Source organism: Galeopterus variegatus, unplaced genomic scaffold (assembly GCF_000696425.1).
Source record: "Galeopterus variegatus unplaced genomic scaffold, G_variegatus-3.0.2 Scaffold2666, whole genome shotgun sequence".
Lineage (NCBI taxonomy): Eukaryota > Metazoa > Chordata > Mammalia > Dermoptera > Cynocephalidae > Galeopterus > Galeopterus variegatus.
Window position 1 is genome coordinate 57,947 of NW_007728777.1, and position 22,251 is coordinate 80,197.

At 37.8% G+C, this 22,251-nt stretch overlaps 1 protein-coding gene across 4 annotated transcripts in view; it reads right to left on the reverse strand.

The window, feature by feature from the left end:
- The window catches only part of TTK (TTK protein kinase), a 97,466-nt gene that overhangs the window by 32,830 nt on the left and 42,385 nt on the right, over nt 1-22,251 (reverse strand). For 3 of the 4 annotated variants that reach the window (XM_008582562.1, XM_008582563.1, XM_008582561.1), the window contains exons 3-5: nt 3,213-3,353; nt 1,931-2,153; nt 1,454-1,560 (exon numbers count right to left, since the gene is read on the reverse strand). In XM_008582562.1, the coding sequence (XP_008580784.1) occupies nt 1,454-1,560; nt 1,931-2,153; nt 3,213-3,351 (469 nt within the window). In that variant the 5' untranslated portion in view covers nt 3,352-3,353. The remainder of the gene's footprint in view (nt 1-1,453; nt 1,561-1,930; nt 2,154-3,212; nt 3,354-22,251) is intronic. The other variant, XM_008582564.1, reaches the window with a different exon arrangement.

Here is a 22,251-nt window from a genome sequence, read left to right on the forward strand (position 1 = left end):
TAAGCAATGACTTCTACCTTCTGACAGTTTACAAATTTTTAAAAATACAAATATAGTTGATAGTGGTAAGTTCACATTTATTGAGATTAGTGATAGAATTTCATGTATTGAGTATTTTAGGACAGCAAAGGAAGAGAGGAAGGCTTAGACAAGAACCAGTAATTAGGGAGCTTATTAAATAAGGTTATAGATCTCTTTGAGAGTCTGATAAAAAACTATAGAATGTCCCCCACCACTACAAAAATACACAAACACTAGACTGTGCATAGCATTTCAGGGATGTTGCATATTTACTGACAGACGGTCCATCAACCTTGCTCAAAATAATCACAATTTTAACCTTGAGGCTACTACCATCCGCAGTGGTACAGGTAAAAAGTTTATTTCTTTGTTTAGAGATAATTCAATTTAAGATTTTCAATATTTATGTGTTCTATAGGTATAATATTTATAGTTGCTGTTGAGAGGCCAAAATACTTCAAAAATATTTTAAGTACAATGAAGAGTCTTAAAGGCCTGGCCAAACTTACTCTGTAACAAGCAAGAAGGAAGAAATCAATTTTTCTAGGCAGGTTAAAAGTAACCTGACAGTGCACAAGATAAATTGGAGATGATGATTCAGATTACTAGGAATCAGGAATCATCTGAACAGATAAAAGTTCAGTATTCTCAAACCATCTGTGACTTGTGTAATTCTTTCCTCTAACCTCAATCCTGAGGAATACTCTCCAGTGACCAAGCCCTGCTTTGGGCACCATCATGGGGATTCTGCCAGTAGTGATAATATGTTTATCACTGGTGGTAAATGGGATCAGAATTGCAGTAGAAACAAAGCAGAGAGAAAACAGGAACACCTGGCCAGGGGGCAGACTGAGGGTATATCCAAAAGCCCCAGAAAATGAGAAAAAGAGAAAAGACTAAGGAATGGCAAGCTAAAAATGTCTGAGGAAGAGATTGTCCTGGTCCTGTCCAAAAGGCCCAGACTATGAGGAACCAAGTGAACAAGAAATAAAACTTCTACAGCAGTTTACTTTTTATTTAAAGAGAGAAACACCAATTAATGCAATAGCTATATTTTAATTATATTTTGGTGCTATAAAACCATAGCATATGAAAAGCTCATCTAAACTCTACCTTAAACATCTCTTCCTTCATCCGACAAATACTCAGTGAAGCTGCTTTCCTTTAGATGATTCCTGAATCTAACTAATAGCACAAAAACAACGTTCATTCTTATTTCCCTGGATTATTCCTTACAAGTAGAAGAGCTAGTGTAACAAGTATTCTCTGCATATATGATTAGGTGGCATTTTCCCCCCACATTCTCATCTGACCAACTTTAATGCCTTTTGCCTTAAATTCCCACTTCATATAAATGATTTAATATTAGGATGTCAGTTACAATGGAAAGTAATCTTTTACTTAAAATTTGGATTTAACATTTTCAGATTACCTTGTGACAATTCAAATTGTGCAAAAGATATATGCACAAAAGCAAATTTCTTGCAGTTTGCTCTGGCCATTTGAAAGTAATCACGTGCATCATCTGGTTCTTGAATACTGTAATAAGAGATTTCAGAGTCACATTCTAAGAAAAAGAACACAGCTACTTAAATTCGAGAATTCTTCATTCCATTTTCCAAAAGACATGGGATATTGCTTTTTTTCTTTGTGTAAAATTAAACCCTAATAAGTTATTTTTAGCAATCTTTTTAGGCATAGTCTAAAATATGTAACTTTTCTGAAAATATGTACATAGTAAAGAGAGTTTACATTAGTCCTTTGTTAATTATAAGTAAAAATATTTAGCCAAAAAATAACAATTTTCTCACAGGTAATCCTGACACACATTTTCATTTTCCCTCTTTGTAATATAGTTACATATTGTGTAAAGTAGTTAGTTAAATGTGGTTAAAATGCTTATACTTACGCTTTTAATTCAGCAAATCTCACTTGAATTCGAGCAAAACTCTCATTTTGGCCATATTTATCTGCAGGAAGTGCTTCAATTGCTTGACTGTAACGACCAATCAGTTTATTTAAAAGAGCATCATTTAGGGGGACACTGTTTTTCTCTAATTTGAGCAACAAATTCAACCAATCCTCTGGGTTGTTCGCCATCATCATAATTTGGTTAACAGTTCCCGAGTTATCTGAATAAGGGGAACAAAATATATCATGACAGAAGAAAGATATAAAACAAATACCAAACTGCATTTTTTCATCAAATTATACTTAGGAATTTATATTCTCAGTATCAATGTACATAAACTCCTTATATATATATATTTTTTTCCTTTTTGTCTTTTTTCATGACCGGCAACGGATCGCAACCCTCAGTGTCGCACCCGTACCGGCCCGGGACCGGCAACGGGATCGCAACCCTCGGTGTTGCTCCCGCACCTCGCTCAGCCAGTGAGCGGGAACCAGTCCGTATGTGGGATCCGAACCCTCGGCGGGAGCACTGCCGCACTTCCCAAGCGGCGCACTGTAGCAGTGCGCCACCGGGCTGGCCCCTCCTTATATTTTTTTAAACTTTAACAATTTATGTAAATATAAGCAACTTATTTACTGCATATCTATCTTTTATGGGGGATTAATTTACTTCAAAAAGCTGTATGTTTTAAAGGAAAGAAAAAAATTGGAAATAAGTGGGTCTTTTATATGCAGTCTTTAAAAAACCATATATAGTCTATGAAAATTTTATGCTGTAACAGCAAAATTTATAATTTTAGCATCCTAACTATCCAAAGAAAACCTAAGTCTCTCCAACCACCACCTGTATCAACTTTCTTGGAAAATTCTCCATCAATGATTTATTCATTAAAAATTCTGAAACTTATTGCTCCAGTACTAACATAACCTTCTTTCTTACCCATCTAACATATCTATATATCTCAAACTTACTTGTAAAACAACCAAACAAAATCAGCTTTACAAAATATAAGCATCTGATATGGTCATTTTCTTTTTTTTTTTTTTATCTTTTTTACTGACCGGTATATCTTTTTTACTGACCGGTAACCGGATCGCAACCCTCGGTGTCACGCCCGCACCAGGGACCGGCAACAGGATCACAACCCTCGGTGTTGCGCCCGCACCACGCTCAACCAGTGAGTGGGAACCGGTCTCCAGACAGTGGTTCACATCTCATTCCTTTACCTTAGAGGACTCTCAAAAAAGTTATTTAAAAAGAAAAAAGAAAGACTCACCTGTAGTATCAGCAGATACTTTATTCAAGCTTAGTTCATCAGTAAGTTCTTCATTTTTAAATTTATTTTTAATATCTCTCACTTTGTTCATTATGGAATCAATTGTCAATTCTCTGCCACTTAAATCTTCTATCTCCATTTCTAAGAAAAAAAACTGAGCTAGTCATAATTCTTATTTTTACTAATATCAAAGAAAAAAAAGCTGCAACTAGCCCATTAGAACCCAGAAGACCAAGGCGTTACTTTTGGGTACACATCTAAATTCAGATGTTATTAGGGTAGAATTAGTGGAGCTATGTGCACAAAAACAAAGGACACGTCTTTGAAATTTGTCCAGCCAGGTTTCATAGACCAAATACACCTTTTCTTCCCCAGTATAACTTCAGTAAAGTTACCCTGGGGAAATCATTGCACAAAACAAAAATTGCTGACCCCTTTCAAACTTTAAACTTTCCTTTCTGTTGTTTGTTTGTTTGTTTGTTTTTTAATGCACTAAATGCCTTCCTTTCACTCTTTTTCCAGAATTACTTTCTCTGGTTCATCTGCAAATTTAGACATTTTTAAAAAATCTGACGGAGAGTTTGGCTTAGATTCTGGTAGTGACAAACAGACATGAAAAATTCTTTTGGTAATGAGAATAACCGTTCCGTTATTCACCTGCTTTATGTGAGTAAATCTTCACATTGTGCGTGCTTTCAAAGCAGGATATCAACATCACAGCCCTTCAATGATAATTGGGATATCAGCAGGTTTGTTCTTGTGCATATCTGACAGAATCATGATTTGCTACCGTAATCATTCTAATACCAAGAATCTAGTGTACTCGTATAGTACTGAGCATCTGCATGGTGGTGGTGTTTGGTCAACAAAGTGTCCGCAATATTTCTTCCTGCCAGTCTCATCTTTGTGATTCTCAAACATCAACCCGGTAACTCAGGGTCACTGATATCAGTGCCCCCCATCTTCGAGTTTAACAATGAAAACGAGTGATAAAATGGGCAGCAAGTTATCACCCCGCCTCTGAAGTCGGGTTTGAAGGGTAACTGTCAGAACACGGCCACCATCTCCTCTCCCAGTTCAAACCTACCAGACGGGAGGGACTGGACTGTCTTTTGAGTAACGATCTCCAGTGCAGATGCCGCGCCATGCCGTCTTACCAGCGAGGTCCACACCCACTTCTTACTTCCTCAACAAAATCTCCGGCATCACCCCACCCCCTAGACTGGCAGGGACAGCGAGCCCTCCCTCCCGCTCCAGCTCTTTTAGCCGCGCCCCGGGTCGTCCCCCCGGCTCCGAGCCGCCCCCGCCTCACTCCCGCCCCTCACCTACCAGCACCGATAAAGAGACCACGCACAGGTGGCCGTCGTTCGTCGGTGCGTCCGTGAGGCAGAATTCGCAGCCAAGAAGTGGAGTTGAGAGGAAGAAAAGATGGAACCCCAAACCTTCACCACAAACAGGTTTGAATTTCCCCGCCGCTACTGTCGCCATCTCCTATTGGTCGATGTAGCCACGTGGAAGCGTCCGTCGTGATTGGCTCGTGTGCGTCGGCACCGCCCTCTGTGCCGTCCCCGCCCCCGCCCCTGCGACCGGCGAGCTCCTCACAGGGAGGGCCAGTGGCCATGACTCCATCCGCGCAGCGCCTCTGGTGGTGGGATTCCTGCACTCCACAGGCGTTCCCCCAGCGCCAGTAGGCCGGCTTTCCTGCACCTTCCAGTTTAACAAGGCTGAATTTTTGCCGGGAATGGTAGCCACTCCCCGGCGGAGCTGCCCGGGAGAGGAAAATAGGGTGAGGACGGCTGCTCCCAGCTTCAGAACCTAAAAGGTGCACTATGGGTTGGTACTTCACTCCACCGTCACCCCACTCTTTCGTCCCCCGCGCTCCTTACTGCCCAGCTTAGGGAGGATATGGCAAGAAAGGATCTTTCATAGCCCTACGTTCAGCCGTGCCGCCAGCTCAAGATCTCAGTGCTTTTTGTCCTTGAACTTCCACTTTTACGACCTTCCACTATCCTTAAATGACTCCTTGCTTAGACTTCAAGCCAAGACCCTCCCCTTTGTCAAAATTCTGCGCAGAACTCACACTCCCAACGTGATTGTCTTGCCTGCACTCGCCTTATCAGCCCCCTCCCTCAGCCTGTCCCACTTAAGGGCTCAGGTGTCCTCAGGGGAAAAACACCTCCACAGTTATCCTCGCTGGTGCGGGGCTATGCTACTAAGTGGCTTTGTGGTGCAGGGCAACGGTTTCTTTTCATCTGCAAAACGAGAGATGGCAGATGAAAAGAAATATGTGGCAGCATTATAACATATGCTCTATGGTAGAACAGGTTGATTGGTTTTGCGTATGCGCAGGAAGCTAACTGCAGTTGTCACTTGTTGACTAGCAAACTGACCTTAGAACCCTTGCATTCCCAGCTCTGGCTAACCACCCAGCCAGTATGAGAGCCTTTCATCACTTACATCTTTTAACATCTGCTAGCTATATATTTTTGCTTCAGCAGAGCAAAATTATTTGCTGTACCATAGTTGGCTAATCACTGCCTTTGCATGGTTGTTGTCTAAGGCTGCTTTTGCTTGGAAGGAGTTTACTATCCCACCAATTCTTGATGATCTCTTTAGAGGCTAATCTCAAAACTTGCATTTTCCTGAAAATACTGCTGCTGCATAACCTCACCCTAATACTTCTTTCTGTACACTCACTCCTTTGGTGATCACCTCCAGTCTTATATCTTTAAATACCATCTATGTGTTGCTGACTCCCAAATTTTATTATCTGCAGTTGAGCTCTCTCTCCTGAACTCTGCGTACTTGACATCTCCACTTCTATGTGTCATAGGCATCTTAAACTCAAAATGTCCAAAACTGAATTCTTTATCTTCCTTCCCAAATTTTGCTTCTTAAAAAATCTTTTCTGTAAAAGACAACTTCATTGTTCCAGTTTTTTAGGCCTAAAACATTTGTGTCATCCTTGATACCATATCCAATTCATAAGCAGATTGAGTCATGTCTTACACAGAAGTTCCTGGAAATCCTACCACTTCTCTCCACCTCCACTGCTACCACTCTAGTCAAAGCCACTTTCATCACTTACTTACCTGAATTATTGCAGTAATCTCCTAGCTGATCTCCCTTGCCTCACCTGAATTTACTCTCCAGCACAGCTGATTTAAACTTAAATCAGATCATGTCACTCCTTTGCTCAAAATCCTTCAGTGATCATTGTCTAGCTCAGAATAAAAACCAAAAGTCTTAAAATGGTCTAGAACTGTGCTGTTCAAACAGTAGCTATTAGGTACCTGTGGCTATTGAGCACTTGAATGTGTCCAATGCAACTGAGGAACAGAGTTTTTTAATATTACTAATTGAATTAAATTTAAATTTAAGATAAAAGAACTGATATGTAGTATAAGTATTGGAAAGCTTTTAAGTATATTTGAAACAATGTAAGCATGTGAATCTACTTTTTTATTGAAAAATAATTGATTAAATGTATTTGTGGGAAATATTGTCTAAGCATCTATTCTTTAGAAGTCTAATTATATGTTGAAAATAAAAGATGTTTAAATAAAAAAAGTGAATGCTGACTTGGCAAACATAATTATAAGTGAGTAAAACTTAAAATATTTTTCCTTCCGTCATTTTTTTTCCAAATATACTTCCCTTTGCTATTCTTATTTTCACTCCAACTCAAATCTTTGTTTCCATGGCAATATTTCTACCTTGAAATTCCACCACTGGAATGTCTACGACTATTTCTGTTGCTCTCTATCTCTTTTAAATTGCTACTAGAAAAATTCAATCCTTCACTGTATGATGTGGATTAAAAAAAAAATTGTGGGGTACAGAGTTGAATATCATTACCTGTGTACAACGTATGATAATCCAATCAGGATAATCAGCATGTTCATCATTACAAAACATAATAATTCCTTATGTCCATTAGCCAATTTCTCTCTAACCCTCCCTCCCCCTTTCCCGCCTCTAGCAACCACAGTTCTGTTCTTTCCTTCTGAAAGTTCAACATGTTATTGTGATTGTTCTTTCTTTCTTTCTTTCTTCCTTTCTTTCTTTTCTTAGCTCCCACTTATGAGTGAGGACATGTGGTATTTCTCTTTCTGTGCCTGGCTTGTTTCACTTAACATAATTTTCTTCAAGCTTATCTATGTAGCTGCGAATGGCAGAATTTCATTCTTTTTTATGGCTGAGTAGTATACACATTCCACTGTGTATATATACCACATTTTCCTTATCCAGTCTTCTGTCAATGGACATTTAGGTTGATTCCATATCTTGGCTGGTGTAAATAGAGCTGTGATAAAACACAGGAGTGCGGGTATCCTTGCACATGATGATTTCCATTCCTTCGGGTATATGCCCAGTTGTAGGATTGCTGAATTGTATACTAATGCTATCTGTACTTGTTTGAGAAATATCCATTACTAATTTCCACAATGGCTATACTAATTTACAGTCCCACCAACAGTATAGAAGGGTTTTCCTTTCTCCACATCCTCACTAGCATTTGTTATTCTCTGTCTTTTTGATAATAGCCAGTCTAACTGAGATCTCTCAGTTTGGTTTTAATTTTCATTTCCCTGATGATTGTTGATAAGCATTTTTTCATACTCATTGGCCATTTGTATGTCTTCTTCTGAGAAATGTCTATTCAGCTCCTTTGTCCATTTTTTCATCAGATTACTTTTTTTTTAGTGTTGAGTTGTCTGAGTTCTTACATATTCTAGATGTTAATCTCTTGTTGGATGTTTAGTTTGCAAATATTTTCTTAAGGTTATCTTTTCACCCTGTTGATTGTATTCCTTTTCTGTGCAGAAGCTTTTTAGTTTAATATAATCCCATTTGTTGTTTTTTTTTTTTTTCTTTTGTTGCCTGTGCTTTTGAGGTCTTACTCATAAAGTCTTTGCCCAGTCCTTCATCCTGAAGTGTTTCCCTTATGTTTTCTTCTAGGAGTTTTGTAGCTTCAGGTTTTATATTTAAGTCTTTAATCATTTTGAGTTCATTTTGGCATATGTCTAGATGTATGGGTCTAGTTTCATTCTTCTACACTTGGATATCAAGCTTTCCCAACACCATTTCCTGAAGAGGCTGTCCTTTCTTCAGTGTATATTCTTGGTGCCTTTGTCAAAGATCAGTTGGCTGTAAGTAAATGGGTTGATTTCCAGGTTCTATTCTGTTCTATTGGTCCATGTGTCTGTTCTTATGCCAGTACCATGCTGTCCTGGTTACCATGCTGTTTTGGTAACTATAGCTTTGTAGTATAATTTGAAGTCAGGTAGTGTAATGCCTCCAGCTTTTTTTTTTTTTGCTATTCATGGTCTTTTTTTGTTCCATATGAATAAGATTATTTTTTCTATTTCTGTGAAGACTGTCATTGGTATTTTGATGGGAATTGCACTGAATCTGTAGATTGCTTTGGGTAGTATGGGCATTTTCACAACATTAATTCTTTCAGTCCATGAAAATGGAATGTGTTTCCATCTTTTGGTTTCCTCTTAATTTCTTTCAGTAGTGTTTTGTAGTTCTTATTGTAGACATCTTTCACCTGCTTGGTTAAATTTATTCCTAGGTATTTTATTATTTTGGTAACTATTATAAATGGGCATACTTTCTTGATTTCTTTTTCTGTTTGTTTATTGTTGGTGTAAAATATATTGATTTTGTTTACTGTAACTTTGCTGAATGTGTTTATCAGCTCTAGGAATTTTTTGATAGAGTTTTAAGGTGTAGATATATATGTACATATATATATATATATATATATGGAGTGTAGGTTTAGATGCTGGGGTCTTGGTCTTTCCATAGGCTCCAGGAAGCCTGGGCCATGGTCCCACCAGTGCCCATGTGAATGTGGTAGAATGCAGGCAGGGCCTCCAGACAAAGGAAGTCAATCTTACCAGGTCCAGGGCAGGGCATAATCCAGCCAGGGGTTTGGCTCCAAGATGGTGCTGTGTTGCAGCTACCAAGGAAACGAGGGGTTTTCCTCTTCTTGGGCTTTCACAATGAGACTGTGCAGCTACACTAAATTCCAGCTACTCTCCAAGTGGGCCTGGGTCCCCAAAAGACTAGGGTCTCTCTTGTGGCAGGGATTGCTGGCATTTGTGGCAGGTGTGGACACAGCTGGGATCTTTTCCAGCTTACCTTCTCTCTGCCTGATCCTAAGCTGGTCTCTGTGGTGGGGCAGAGGCTGGATGCCCTGCTCTGCTCTTTATGGTCCTGTTCCCATCTTCTGCACTTCACAAGGATTTTGTCACTCTTGTGGTGCTCTGTGGCATATTTCCTCAGTCGTTCTAGTCAAAATATATTTGTTTGTCTGTTGTTTTCATCTCTTTTTGTTGAGGGGACTAGTGCCAGACCTGTCTAGTCAGCCATCTTTGGAAAAAAATCTGAATCTATTTTTTCAACTGTAAATTTTATGAGATCTAAATGAAGATAAAGAAATTACAACGAAAGTGAGTTTGACATGTGCTGTAAGTATAAAATGTATTCTGGATTTTGAAGGCAAAACAAAAAAATGTAAAATATATTATTGATAACTTTAAAAATATTGATTACAGGTTGAAATCTATTTTTCCTATATCAAGTTAAATAAAATATATTATTAAAATTAATATCACCTTTTAATAGAGCAGAGGAGACATGACCACTAAATGCGCTGTGGTATAATGGATTGGATACTGGAACAGAAAGAGGACATTAATGAAAAAACTGGTGAAATCAGAATAAAGTCTGGGGTTTACTTGATAGTAATAGACCAATGTTGGTTTCTTAGTTTTGGCAACTGTATCACAGTAGTGTAAGATCTTAGCAGTAAGAAAATTGAATGTGGAGTATACTGCAACTCTATACTATCTTTGTAATTTTTTTGTACATCAAAAACTATCCCAAAATAAAGTTTATGAAAATTTATTTATTTATTTATTTATTTTTATTTATTTATTTTTTTAAAGATGACCGGTAAGGGGATCTTAACCCTTGACTTGGTGTTGTCAGCACCACGCTCAGCCAGTGAGCGAACCGGCCATCCCTATATGGGATCCGAACCCGTGGCCTTGGTGTTATCAGCACCGCACTCTCCCGAGTGAGCCACAGGCCAGCCCAAAAAGTTTATGAAAATTTAATTTCACTTTTTTTCTTTTTAATATGGCTAGTGGAAAATTGAAAACTACATATGTGGATTGTGTTGTATTTCCACTGGACAGTGGTGGTCTATAAAATCCTGTTGTTTTGCCTATGTGACCTATTTATTGATCTTGCTTATTTTCTGACTCTCCACCTCTTACCCCATTAGGATGTAAACTCTGTAAGTGAAGGAATTTTTGTCTACTTTGTCCATTACGATATCCTTAGTGCTTAGAACAGTGCCTGGTGCATTGTAGGCACTTAATAAGTGTTAGCTAAATACTAACACAACCATTAGGGTATTTGAGAATCCTATTTCTTTTAATACATTTGTATACTTCTTACGCCACTCTTACTCTTTTGGCTTACAATCAACTTCATCTGACAGTGAATAAACTTGTTTATTTTCAGAGTCAAGCCTTCCACAAAACAATACAATTAGCCAAAAGATTATGACTTTATTTTAAGATAGAAAGTTTCACATTTTTGTCACATAAATAGAAGTTTGGACCATATAACTTTGTCATTATCATCATATCATTTTTTTTGCTAATCTTTGACTATTTTCTGTCAGCATGGCTGCCTTTTTAATTCAATTATTGAGGTTATTGTTACACTAGTTCACTAAGCCCCAAACTTTGATTTTAGAAACTGATTCCTATACTTGACTTTGTGCATGTGCAGAGGTTAAATTTATGACTAACATTAAATACAGTTCTCACAGTTGTGCTGTAATCAGTTGTGCACTGCTGTATGATGGTTTGTTCTAGGATAAAATGTTATTATTCTATGCTGATTTTGGTGCATATAGGAATGGTGAAAACCTATAAGAATGGTGGGAGCCTGTATGAATACTATCAGGAAAGATAACTATTATAGAATAGACCAAGCCTTTCTCAAAAAGGGAAAAAAATGCCAAGGAGAGAGTATTAGTTCATTTCCGTTGTTTATAACAGAATACCTGAAGCTGGATAATTTATAAAGAAAAGAGGATTATTTGTTTCACAATTCTGAGACAGCTCCATCTAGTGTGGGTGTCAGGCTGCTTCTACTCATGGCAGGCCAGGACAAGCAAATCACATGGTGAGAGGAAGAGAGGAAGGGAGGGAAGGAGGGAAGAAAAGAGAGAGAGAGAGAGAGAGAGAGAGAGAGAGAGAGAGAGAGAGAGAGAGAGAAGGTGCAAGGGGTTTTTAAACAACCAGCTTTCACAGGAACTAATAAAGCAAGAACTCACTCACTACCCCCACCCCCAAGGAGAGCATGAATTCATTCATGAGGATCGTGACCCAACAGCTCCCTAACACTTTGTTAGCTCTCTGATAAGAGTTTGGATGTGGGGAGAACACATCCAAACTCTATCAGAGAGCTAACAAAGTGCTTCATAGATTATGAAGAAAAACAGCAATGATAGCTTAGATTATGTTCTGATCAAGAAAAACAATAGTGACAGGTTGAGATCACTACTTGGACATCAGGTATTACTTAATCACTCAGGCAACAGGTTATGTTCACAAATGACAAAATAAAAGTAGGATTCTCGGTTCCTGTTTTTCTTTCCTGTCCATCATGAAAAATAGTATTCAAACTGACAATCTTAAAAACAAACATGGTGAAACTCTTATAAGACCAGGCTATAAGGCATTTAAATTTCATTCAAATTCTCTGACACAAAAGAATTTTTAAAAAATTTTATCCATATGTCTTCAGTCTTTGTTATATAGAAGAAACTTCACATAGCTGGGTAACATATCGAAATATTCTGGAAACTAAACAGAATTTTTAAAAACTTTACAAATATTTTTGGCAATCTCCAAAAAGTCATGATAAAAAGAAGAAATGACAGAAAACCAGAAATGAATGAATGGTTGTTTTTTAAAAAGGCAGAAGCTATAGTTCTATATAATTTTTGTAGATTTTTAGCCCAATTCTGGAATGGATTACAGAATTATTTGGAAGCAAATATCTCTAGATACCAACATGAATTCATTATGAATAGGCCATATACCCCAAACTATGAAACTACTAGAAGAAAGTATAGGGGAAACACTTCAAGACATCTGTCTGGGCAAAGATTTTATAAATAAGACCTCAAAAGCACAGGCAGCAAAAGCAAAAATAAACAAATAGAATTATATCTAACTGAAAAGCTCCTGTACAGCAAAGAAAACAATGAACAGAGTGAAGAGACAACTTGCAGAATGGTAGAAAATACTTGCAAACTATATAGCCAACAAAGGATTAATATCTAGAATATACAAGGAACACAACTCAACAACAGCAAAAAATAAATAATTTGATTAAAAAATGTGCAAATGAGCTGAATAGGCATTTCTTAAAAGAATACATACAAATGGCCAACAAGTATATGAAAAAATGCTAAATATCACTAATCATTGGAGAAATGCAAATCAAAATCACAGTGAGATATCACCTCTCCCCAGTGAGAATGGCTATTATAAAAAAAGACTGAAAATAACAAATGCTGGCAAGGATGCAGAGAAAAGAGAATTCCTATACACTGTTGGTGGGAAAGTAAATTAGTACAGCTATTATAGAAAACAGTATGGAGGTTTCACAAATAGAACTACCATATGATCCAGCAATCTCACTACTGAGATTATATCCAAAGGAAATAAAATCTGTATGTTGAGGGGATATCTGCACTTCCATTTTTATTACAGCACTATTCCTAATGGCTAAGATATGGAATCAACCTAAGTGTCCATTGATGGAGGACTAGATAAGGAAAATGTGGTATATATACACAATGGAATACTACTCAGCCACAAAAAGAATGAAATTCTGTCCTTCATGATAACCTGGATGAGCTTGGAGAACATTATGTTAAGTGAAATAAGCCAGGTACAGAAAGATAAATATCATACGTTCTCACTCATATGTGGAAGCTAAAAAAAGTTGATCTTGTAGAAGTAGAGAGTAGAATAGTTGTTACTAGAGACCGGAAAGGGGGTGGAATAGGAAGAGCATGGCCAGCAGACACAAAACCACAGCTAGATATGAAAAATAAGTTCTAGTGTTCTATAGCACTGTAGGGTGACTATAGTCAACATTAATTTATTGTGTATTTTTTAATTGCTAGAAGAGAGATTCTGAATGTTCTCAACACAATGAAGAAATGTTTGAAATGATGGATAAGCTAATTACCCTCATTTGATCATTACGCATTGTATACATGTACCCAAATATCACATTGTACCCCACATATCAATGAAAAAATAATAAAAAGAACAGGTCATATAACATATACTAAATTCTTATTGATTGTTTCTAAATTTAGAAAAGCAAAGGCTATAAATATAGAATATTTTAATTTGGGCAAAAAAAATGATAAAGACTCTCCTATGGTTTTTGTGGGCAAAAGAGGAGCGTTTAAGTTCCATAAGTTAATATTAGGTGATTCTGCAACTCTGAATCATTTTTCTCAAAGAGGACTTCATAATGATTCAAGGAGAACTTCAGGTTGATCCCTACTGAAAGTTCTCAGAGCTCTGTCTGTCCTTAGTCTTATACTAAATTACATATTTTACCTGTGTGACAAACATGGTAATAATTATTATTAATTTTTCACTACTAATTAAAGCAAAAAAGACAAAATGCTAGAAGTGAATTTAAAAGGACAAAATTAACAATGTGACATTTATAGGGATCAATGTAAAACTGCAGTTAGCCTTATAAAAATAAAATTCTCAAATATAGAATTAGAGTTCAGCCAAGATGAAGAAACATGGCCCATATTTATTCTCTGAAAACAACAACAAACTGTATGAAATAAATGAAGAGATGATATTCAAGCATTAGACACCAGGCAATATAAAAATACTAGAAATAACAAAAGCATTCCATGAAAGTAATCCTCATGAAGGGAAACAAACGAGTCATAAGTTGTCCTCAAGTTTTCAAGCTGCAGTGTAGAAACATGGAAATCAGGCATTGCTTGGAATTCTCTCTAAGTTAAGGAGATGGAGTCTGGGGTGGCCAAGGTGGCTAAAGTTCACAGGAAATAGTACCAGAGAAAAGAGAGCAGGACACAGAGAGAAATCTGCAGAGGATCCTCTCGAGTCTCTATCTGAGTACCAATAAGTGCATGTGTATGAGGAAACCACCCCAAGGCGAGGGGAAAATAGCCAGGGGAAAGGATCAATGGGAATAATCTCTGGAGCTCATAAAGGGCAAGGGATAGTTTATGCTTACAGAGCAACAGGTAGAGGACGTATGATACTGTCTCAGTTCTGGGGTAAAATTAGCCCTAGACTAAAGCCTACACTGGCTCAGACTAACAAAGCTTAAAAGCAAACCTTAAAAGAATCAGACTGTTTCCATATGACTGCACCCCAGGACAAAACTTAAGAATATTTCTAGTATGATACTGTCTCAGTTCTGGGGTAAAATTAGCCCTAGACTAAAGCCTACACTGGCTCAGACTAACAAAGCTTAAAAGCAAACTTTAAAAGAATCAGACTGTTTCCATATGACTGCACCCCAGGACAAAACTTAAGAATATTTCTAGAAATATAAGAAAATGTAGTAAGATCAAATTAATAATGTCTGGAATCTACTTGAAAAAATTACAAGGCATTCAAAGCAGGAAAATGTAACTCTAAGTGGAGGGGAGGGGGAATCAATCAATGGAAACAAACCCAGAAATGGTACAGATTACAGAACTAGTAGACAAGGACACTAAAAAATTAATTATAACTGTATTCCATACATTACAGAAATTAGAAAAAAATTGTAAACATTTTAGGGAGAGAAGTGGAATACATGAGAATACCCAAAACAAATGTCTAGAGATAAAAAAGACAATATATGTAATAAAAATTATTTATTGGGTAGGATCAACAGCTGGTTAGACTCTGGAGAACAAAAGATCACAAACTTGAAAACACAGCAAAAAGAAAAACTATGCAAAATGAAACACAGAGGGAAAAAAACAAAAATGAACAGAGCATCAGTGAGTTGTGGGACAACTTAGAGTGTACTAATGTACATGTAATTGGAATTTTCAAAGGAAAGGAAAGGGAATTGAAGAATATATTTAAGAAGAAATGGCCAAAATTTTCCAAATATGATGAAAACTATAAAGCAACAGATTGAAGAAGTTTAATGGATCCCAAACACAATAAACTTTACAAAAACTACACCTAGGCGCATAATCAAATTGCTTAAAACTAGTAATAAATAGGAAATCTTAAAAGCAACCAGAGAAAAAAGACACATTACATAGAAAGGAACAATTATAAGGATGACAACAGACTTCCTGTAAGAAACCATGTAAGCTGGAAGACAGTGGAACAGCATCTTTAAAATACCAAAAGGAAAAGAAAACAAATCTATAAACCTAGAATTGTATATCCAGACAAAATGCTCATTATACAGGGAAAATAAACATGTTTTCAGACATACAAAGTTGGAAAAATTCATCATGAGTAGAAGTGCAGTACAAGAAACATTAAAAGTCCTTCAGGCAGAAAAAATCTGAATCTTCATAAAAGAATAAAGAACACTAGAAATCATAAATATGTGCATACACGAATTTTTTTTTATTTTTTAAATCTTTTTAAAAGACATCTAAGGCCAAATAATAACAATGTATTATCAGGTTTGTAACATACACTGAAGTAAAATATATGACAGCAATAGCACTAGATGTGTCTTTAGGGCAGAGGTATATATTAGTCAGCTTGGGCTGCTATAACAAAAAACCACAGAGTGGGTGCTTAAACAACAGAAATTTATTTTCTCACAGCTCTGGAGGCTAGAAACCCAAGATCAGGTTCCTAGCAGGGTTGTAGTGAGGCCTCTCTTCTCACCCTGCAGACAGAAACTTCTACCTGTCCTCACAGGGCTCTTCCTTTCTGTGGGAGAGCAGAAAGAGGGTAAAATCTCTGGAGTCTCTTCGTTTTCTTAGAAGTTCACTAGTCCTATTGGATTAGGGCCCCACCCTTATGACCTCATTTAATGTTAATTGCTTCTGTACAGGCCTTTTTTCCAAATATAGTCACATTGGGGTTTAGGGCTTCAATATACGAATTTTGGGGGGACACAGTTCAGTCTCTAACAAGGTGTGTCTAGGGAGGGTAACAGAATCAGTCTAGTGTCTGAGAGCTGACTGTCCTAAATAATGTTTATTAACTAATGTGCTGTGTGGACATTGTGCAGGGTACAAGAAGGTACCAGAAAGCTATTAAACTAGAAAAGAATAAAGCAAAAGTAAACAATGTGAAATACCCTTCTAGTCCTCCTTTTAATGCCATCCTCAAAACCTCTCCCCTTTTTGTTCCTAAATTAATACTAATTTTAATTTATGTTCCTTATGTTTTTAGATTCCATATACATTTCTCCTTATCTTCTGTCATAACTTTGTTAAAGCCATTAATTATAATCTTTTTATAAGGACTATAGCAATGCTTTCCCAATTTGTATCTTCACATTTGAACTTATCCTTCTCCCAATGATCCTTTAAAAGTGTAAATCATTGTTAAAGTCTTTGGTAGCTTCCTGTTGTTTTTAAAATAAAGCCCAACATCCTTAATTCAGTCTATGAGGCTCTGCATGATCTGGTTTCTACCTCCCTCTTGAGCCACATCTTATGCCATTCTTCCCATCACTGTTCACTGTGCTCTAGCATATAAGCTCTAGACACACTGGATTCTGGTTCCTCCAACAGGTATCCTTCCTATATGCTGTTCCCACTACCTGGAATAATCCTTCTCATTTAGCACCCACCAGTTCCTCAGTTATTCTTCAAGTCTTTATTTCAATGCCTGCTCTTCAGAGAAGCTATACTAGATTAGGTACCCTCATTACACAGTCTTTGCACACTTGACTCTAGGTCTTGGAAAAAAATCTCTGGCCTAGAGTTCAGAGGCTTAGGTCCTAGCCCTAACTCTTGGCCAAGCGACTACTTTTCTGGGCTTTCTGTGCATCATCAACTGTATGGAGGGATTGAACTAGGTCAGAAAGGCATTTTGTAGAGTAAACTCCCTCAGACTCTCAGTGCTGGCACACCAAAATCTACAGCTGAAAATGCAATAGCAAACAGAGTTACCAATGGACAACATCATTCAGAGTTTTACAGCCTTTTTCTAGCATGTGGGAGTTGGAACAGAGAAGTGCATAATTTTGTGTTAGGTGCACACGTGGTAGGGTGGGGAGAACAGAAGGACAGAGTATAAAGTATTGACCGAATTGGTTATTGTGGTTGAAGTAATAAGCTATTGGTTTTAGGTTAAATTCTGCATGTTTCTTAAGAATGTACATCAATTCAATAGTAGCTTTTTGGAGGAAATATACATGATTTTTTAAAGTTATATTTAGGCATTATAAAGTATTGACCGAATTGGTTATTGTGGTTGAAGTAATAAGCTATTGGTTTTAGGTTAAATTCTGCATGTTTCTTAAGAATGTACAACAATTCAATAGTAGCTTTTTGGAGGAAATATACATGATTTTTTAAAGTTATATTTAGGCATTACATACAATAAACTATACATATTTAAATTGCACAATTCGATAAGTTTTGACATGTACACAGCCACAAAACTAAAACCACAATCAAGATAGTTAACATATCTATTCCCCCCAAAAAGTTTTCTTGTGACCTTTTGTTATCCCTTCCTCAATCACATTCCTTCTCCATGTGCCTCCAAGGAGCCATTAATCTGCTGTTTGTATAAATTAGATTGCATTTCCTACAATTTGATATAAATGGAATCATACAATATGCATTCTTTTTTGTCTGGCTCTTTCACTCGTCATAGTATTTTGAGATTCATCCGTGGTGTTTCAGGTACCAATTGTCCATTCCATTTTATTGCTGAGTAGTATTCCACTTTATGGTTATATCATAATCTGTTCATCCACTTGCCTTTTGATGCACACTTGTGTTTTTCATTTGGGTGCTGTTACAAATAAAGCAGCTAAGAACATTGATGCACAGTCTTTGTATGGACTATATTTCCTTTTCTCTTGAGTAAACACCTAGGAGTAGAATGGCTGTATCATATGATAGGTATATATGTAACTTTTTAAAAATTTATATTGAATTTTAATTGATTATACATACTTTTGGGGTTCAACATTGACATGTTAATCAAATCAATATTACTTGCATATATATTGTTACAAAAATTGTTCTTATTCTTTATGCTCCTTGTCTGACCTCTCCACATCCCCCTCTCCCTCCACCCTCCCACCTCTGATAACCTTAGATTTCTTCTCTCCTTCTGAAAGAGTAATGGTTGCTCTGTTGATTTGTTGCCTAGATAATCTGTCCAATGCTGAGAGGTGTGTTCAGTTCCCCCAATATTATCATAGAGCTGATGCTTCTTTTGTCTCTCTGGAATGGGCTTTGTTAGAGAGACATCCTCTTCTTTTCTTTGGTCTTTTCTGGTGACTCTCCTTGTGTCAATGCACTCCAGTGGCTGGAGGGCCATCTGAATGGTGGTTGTGGTATCTAGCTGCTTTTGTGGCAGCTGTGGTTATTGTGGTGGCTGTGGTGAGCCACCCACATGGAAGTGATGTTATTGGCATGCTCCTCACCTAGTTGCTAGTGGCTCCCCGATCCATGCCTCAGGACCCTGGGCGGGCCCCATGGCTCTGGCAGTGTGCCTGGTTGGGGGAGGAGGGTCTAGTCCCTGGTTCCATGCCTCAGGACCCCAGGCAGGCCCTGTAGTTCTGGTGGTGTGCTTGGTTGTGGGAGGAGGGTCTGATCTCCAGATCCATACCTCAGGACCCCAGGCAGGCCCCAATGGATAACCTGCTTTTTCTTTCAGTTCTGTGTTGGATTATTTGCTGTTCCCACCACTTAAACTCTATGCTAGAACTAATTTGTTGTCCTTTGCTTATTAAAGTGGGAGAACTTCCTGTGAGTATCAGTACTTGAGTTCTGTAGTTGAGCTAAATTGCTGCTTTGTTGCTGATTCCCTGGGGAAGGCTTTTTGTGCGGCTCAGGTTTTGATGGTTGACTTTATAGGTACTTCTGGGTTTGGAGAAATCCAGTGCACCTAGGTTGTGGAGAAACACCGGTCTGGGCACGAGTCTTTTCATCAGACTGCACCTCATGCAATTCTATATTCCTGGCCAGTCTCCTCTGAGTAGTCCTATGTTGCTTGAGAGGCAGATTAGCTGTCCTTGCTGTTCCCCAGTGTTCTCCCAGTGGGCCCATCTCCCCCATCACCCATGCTCCAAACACTTCCCATGGGATGGACTGTGTTTCAGTCCCTTACAATGACTCACCAGCCTCTAAGTGGCTCCTTTTTTTCATTTGTTGTCACTCCTCAGTCCTATGTGGGTCCACGGGAACCTTATTAGTGGTATCGCTGATCTGGGGGCCACCAAGGCCCTCTTCTCCTTTGCTGCCTCTAAGCAACTTCATCTGAAGGGCACAGCTGCAGCTTTTGCCAGTTCCTGCTCCACACTCTCAGCATCTTCAGCCTGGAAACAGCCAGGATTCAAAACAGTCGGATGGGTTCTTTCTTTATCTCATTGTGGCTTCTCCCTCCTTCATGCACTCTGTTGGTCTCTCTTCCTCATCCCCTGAACTCTAGCAGCCCCAGCTTGGCTGTTGTTGCTTTTTAATAGTTGTAAATTAGTTGATTTGTGGGAGAGAGTGACAGTGGGGACAGTCTATTCCACCATCTTGACCGGAAGTTTTCCCTCGGTATATGTGTAACTTTTGAGGAAACTGACAAATTTTTTCCAAAGTGGTTGTAATCATTCTACATTCCATCTACCAGCATTGTATAGGAGTTACAGTTCCTCCATATCTTCTCCAGTACTTGGTGTGGTCAATCTTTTTAATTTTAGCCATTCTAATATGTGTATAGTAGTTCATACTGGTTTTAATTTATTCTTGTTTATTTGGTTTTAGTTTTAATCTTAACGATTAATCTTAATGTTGAGTATGTTTCAAGTGTTTATTAGCCATCTGCAGTTTTTCTGGTGAAGTGCCTGTTCAAATCTTTTGCACATTTAAAAAAATGGGTTGTTTGTTTTCTTATTGTACAGTTTTTATATTCTTTATATATACTGGATACATGTCATTTGTCAGATATATGAGTTGAAAATATTTTCTCCATTTTGTGACTTGTCTTTTATTCTCTTAATAGTGTCTTTCAAAGAGCAGACAATTTTTATTTTGATAAAGTCCAAATTGTTCTTTAATGGATCTTAGAAATCTTTGCTTAATTTAAGGTTACAAAGATTTTTTTTTCTTATTTTTTTTCTATAAGTTTTATAGTTTCAAGTTTTACAATTAGGTTATTGATCTACTTTGGGTTAATTTTTATATAGCATATAAGGATCCAAATTTATTTTTGCATGTGGGTATATAATTGTTCTAATGCCATTTGTTAAAAATTCTATCTTTTGGGGCCGGCCCGGTGGCACACTGCTACAGTGCGCCGCTTTGGAGCGGTGGCGCTCCCGCCGAGGGTTCGGATCCCACATACAGACCGGTTCCCGCTCACTGGCTGAGCGAGGTGCGGGCGCAACACCGAGGGTTGCGATCCCGTTGACGGTCCTGGTCCAGTACGGGCGCGACACTGAGGGTTGCAATCCGTTGCCGGACACGAAAAAAGACAAAAGAAAATAAAAAATAAAAAATAAAAAAATTCTATCTTTTACCCACTGCATTGCTTTTGTACCTTTGTTAAAAATAAGTTTTTTACATGCTATGGTTTGAATGTATCTGCCAAAGTTCATGTGTTGGAAACTCAATCCCCAATGCAACAGTGTCAAAAGATGGGAACTTTATGAGCGGATTAGGGGAATGAATTAATGCTGTTATTGCAGGAGTGGGTTAGTTATCATGGGAGTGGGTTCCTGATAAAAAGATGAGTTTAGCTCTGTCCTTTCCCTCTCTCTTTTGCACATGCTCCTGTGACCTGTCATCTTTTGCCATGGGATGATGCAGCAAAAAGATCCTTGCAAAAATGTGGGCCCCTTGACCTTGGATTTCTGAGCCTCCAGAGCTGTGAGAAATGAATTTCTCTTCTTTATAAATTACCCAGTCTGTGGTATTGGATGAGTTTAGCTCTGTCCTTTCCCTCTCTCTTTTGCACATGCTCCTGTGACCTGTCATCTTTTGCCATGGGATGATGCAGCAAAAAGACCCTTGCAAAAATGTGGGCCCCTTGACCTTGGATTTCCGAGCCTCCAGAGCTGTGAGAAATGAATTTCTCTTCTTTATAAATTACCCAGTCTGTGGTATTTTGTTATAGTAGCACAACATGGACTAAGATACCATGTATATATAAATTTATTTCTATACTTTCTATTTTGTTCTATAGACTTATTTGTATATTTTTATACTGATATCATCCTGTTTTGACTACTGTAGCTTTGTAAAAATCAGATCATGTTAGCTCTCCAACTTTGTTCTATTCAAAAGAACTGGAGTGGCTATATTGACATCAAAGTAGACTTCAGAGCAAAGAAAGTTACCATAGATAGAGAAGAATATTATTTTTATATATATATATATACACTTATTGTCTTAGATGACAAATTTATGCTCAACAAGATACCACAAACTGGGAAGCTTATAAACAACAGAAATTTATTTCTCACAGTGTTCTGGAGGCTGGAAAGACCAAAATCAAGACAAATTTGGTGTCAGGTGAGGGCCTATTTCCTGGTTCATAGATGGTGCCTTCTCCTTGAGCCCTCACATGGTGAAATGGGCAAAACAGCTCTCAGGGCACTCTTTTATAGTGGCACTAATCCCATCTATGAGAGTTGAGCCCTCATGACTTAACCAGCTCCCAAAGGCCTCACCTCCTAACAGTATCATATTAGTAATTATGTTTCACCATATGAATTTCAGGGGAACACAATACTCAAACCTACAAACCATATATATATGGGTCCACAGGACATCTCT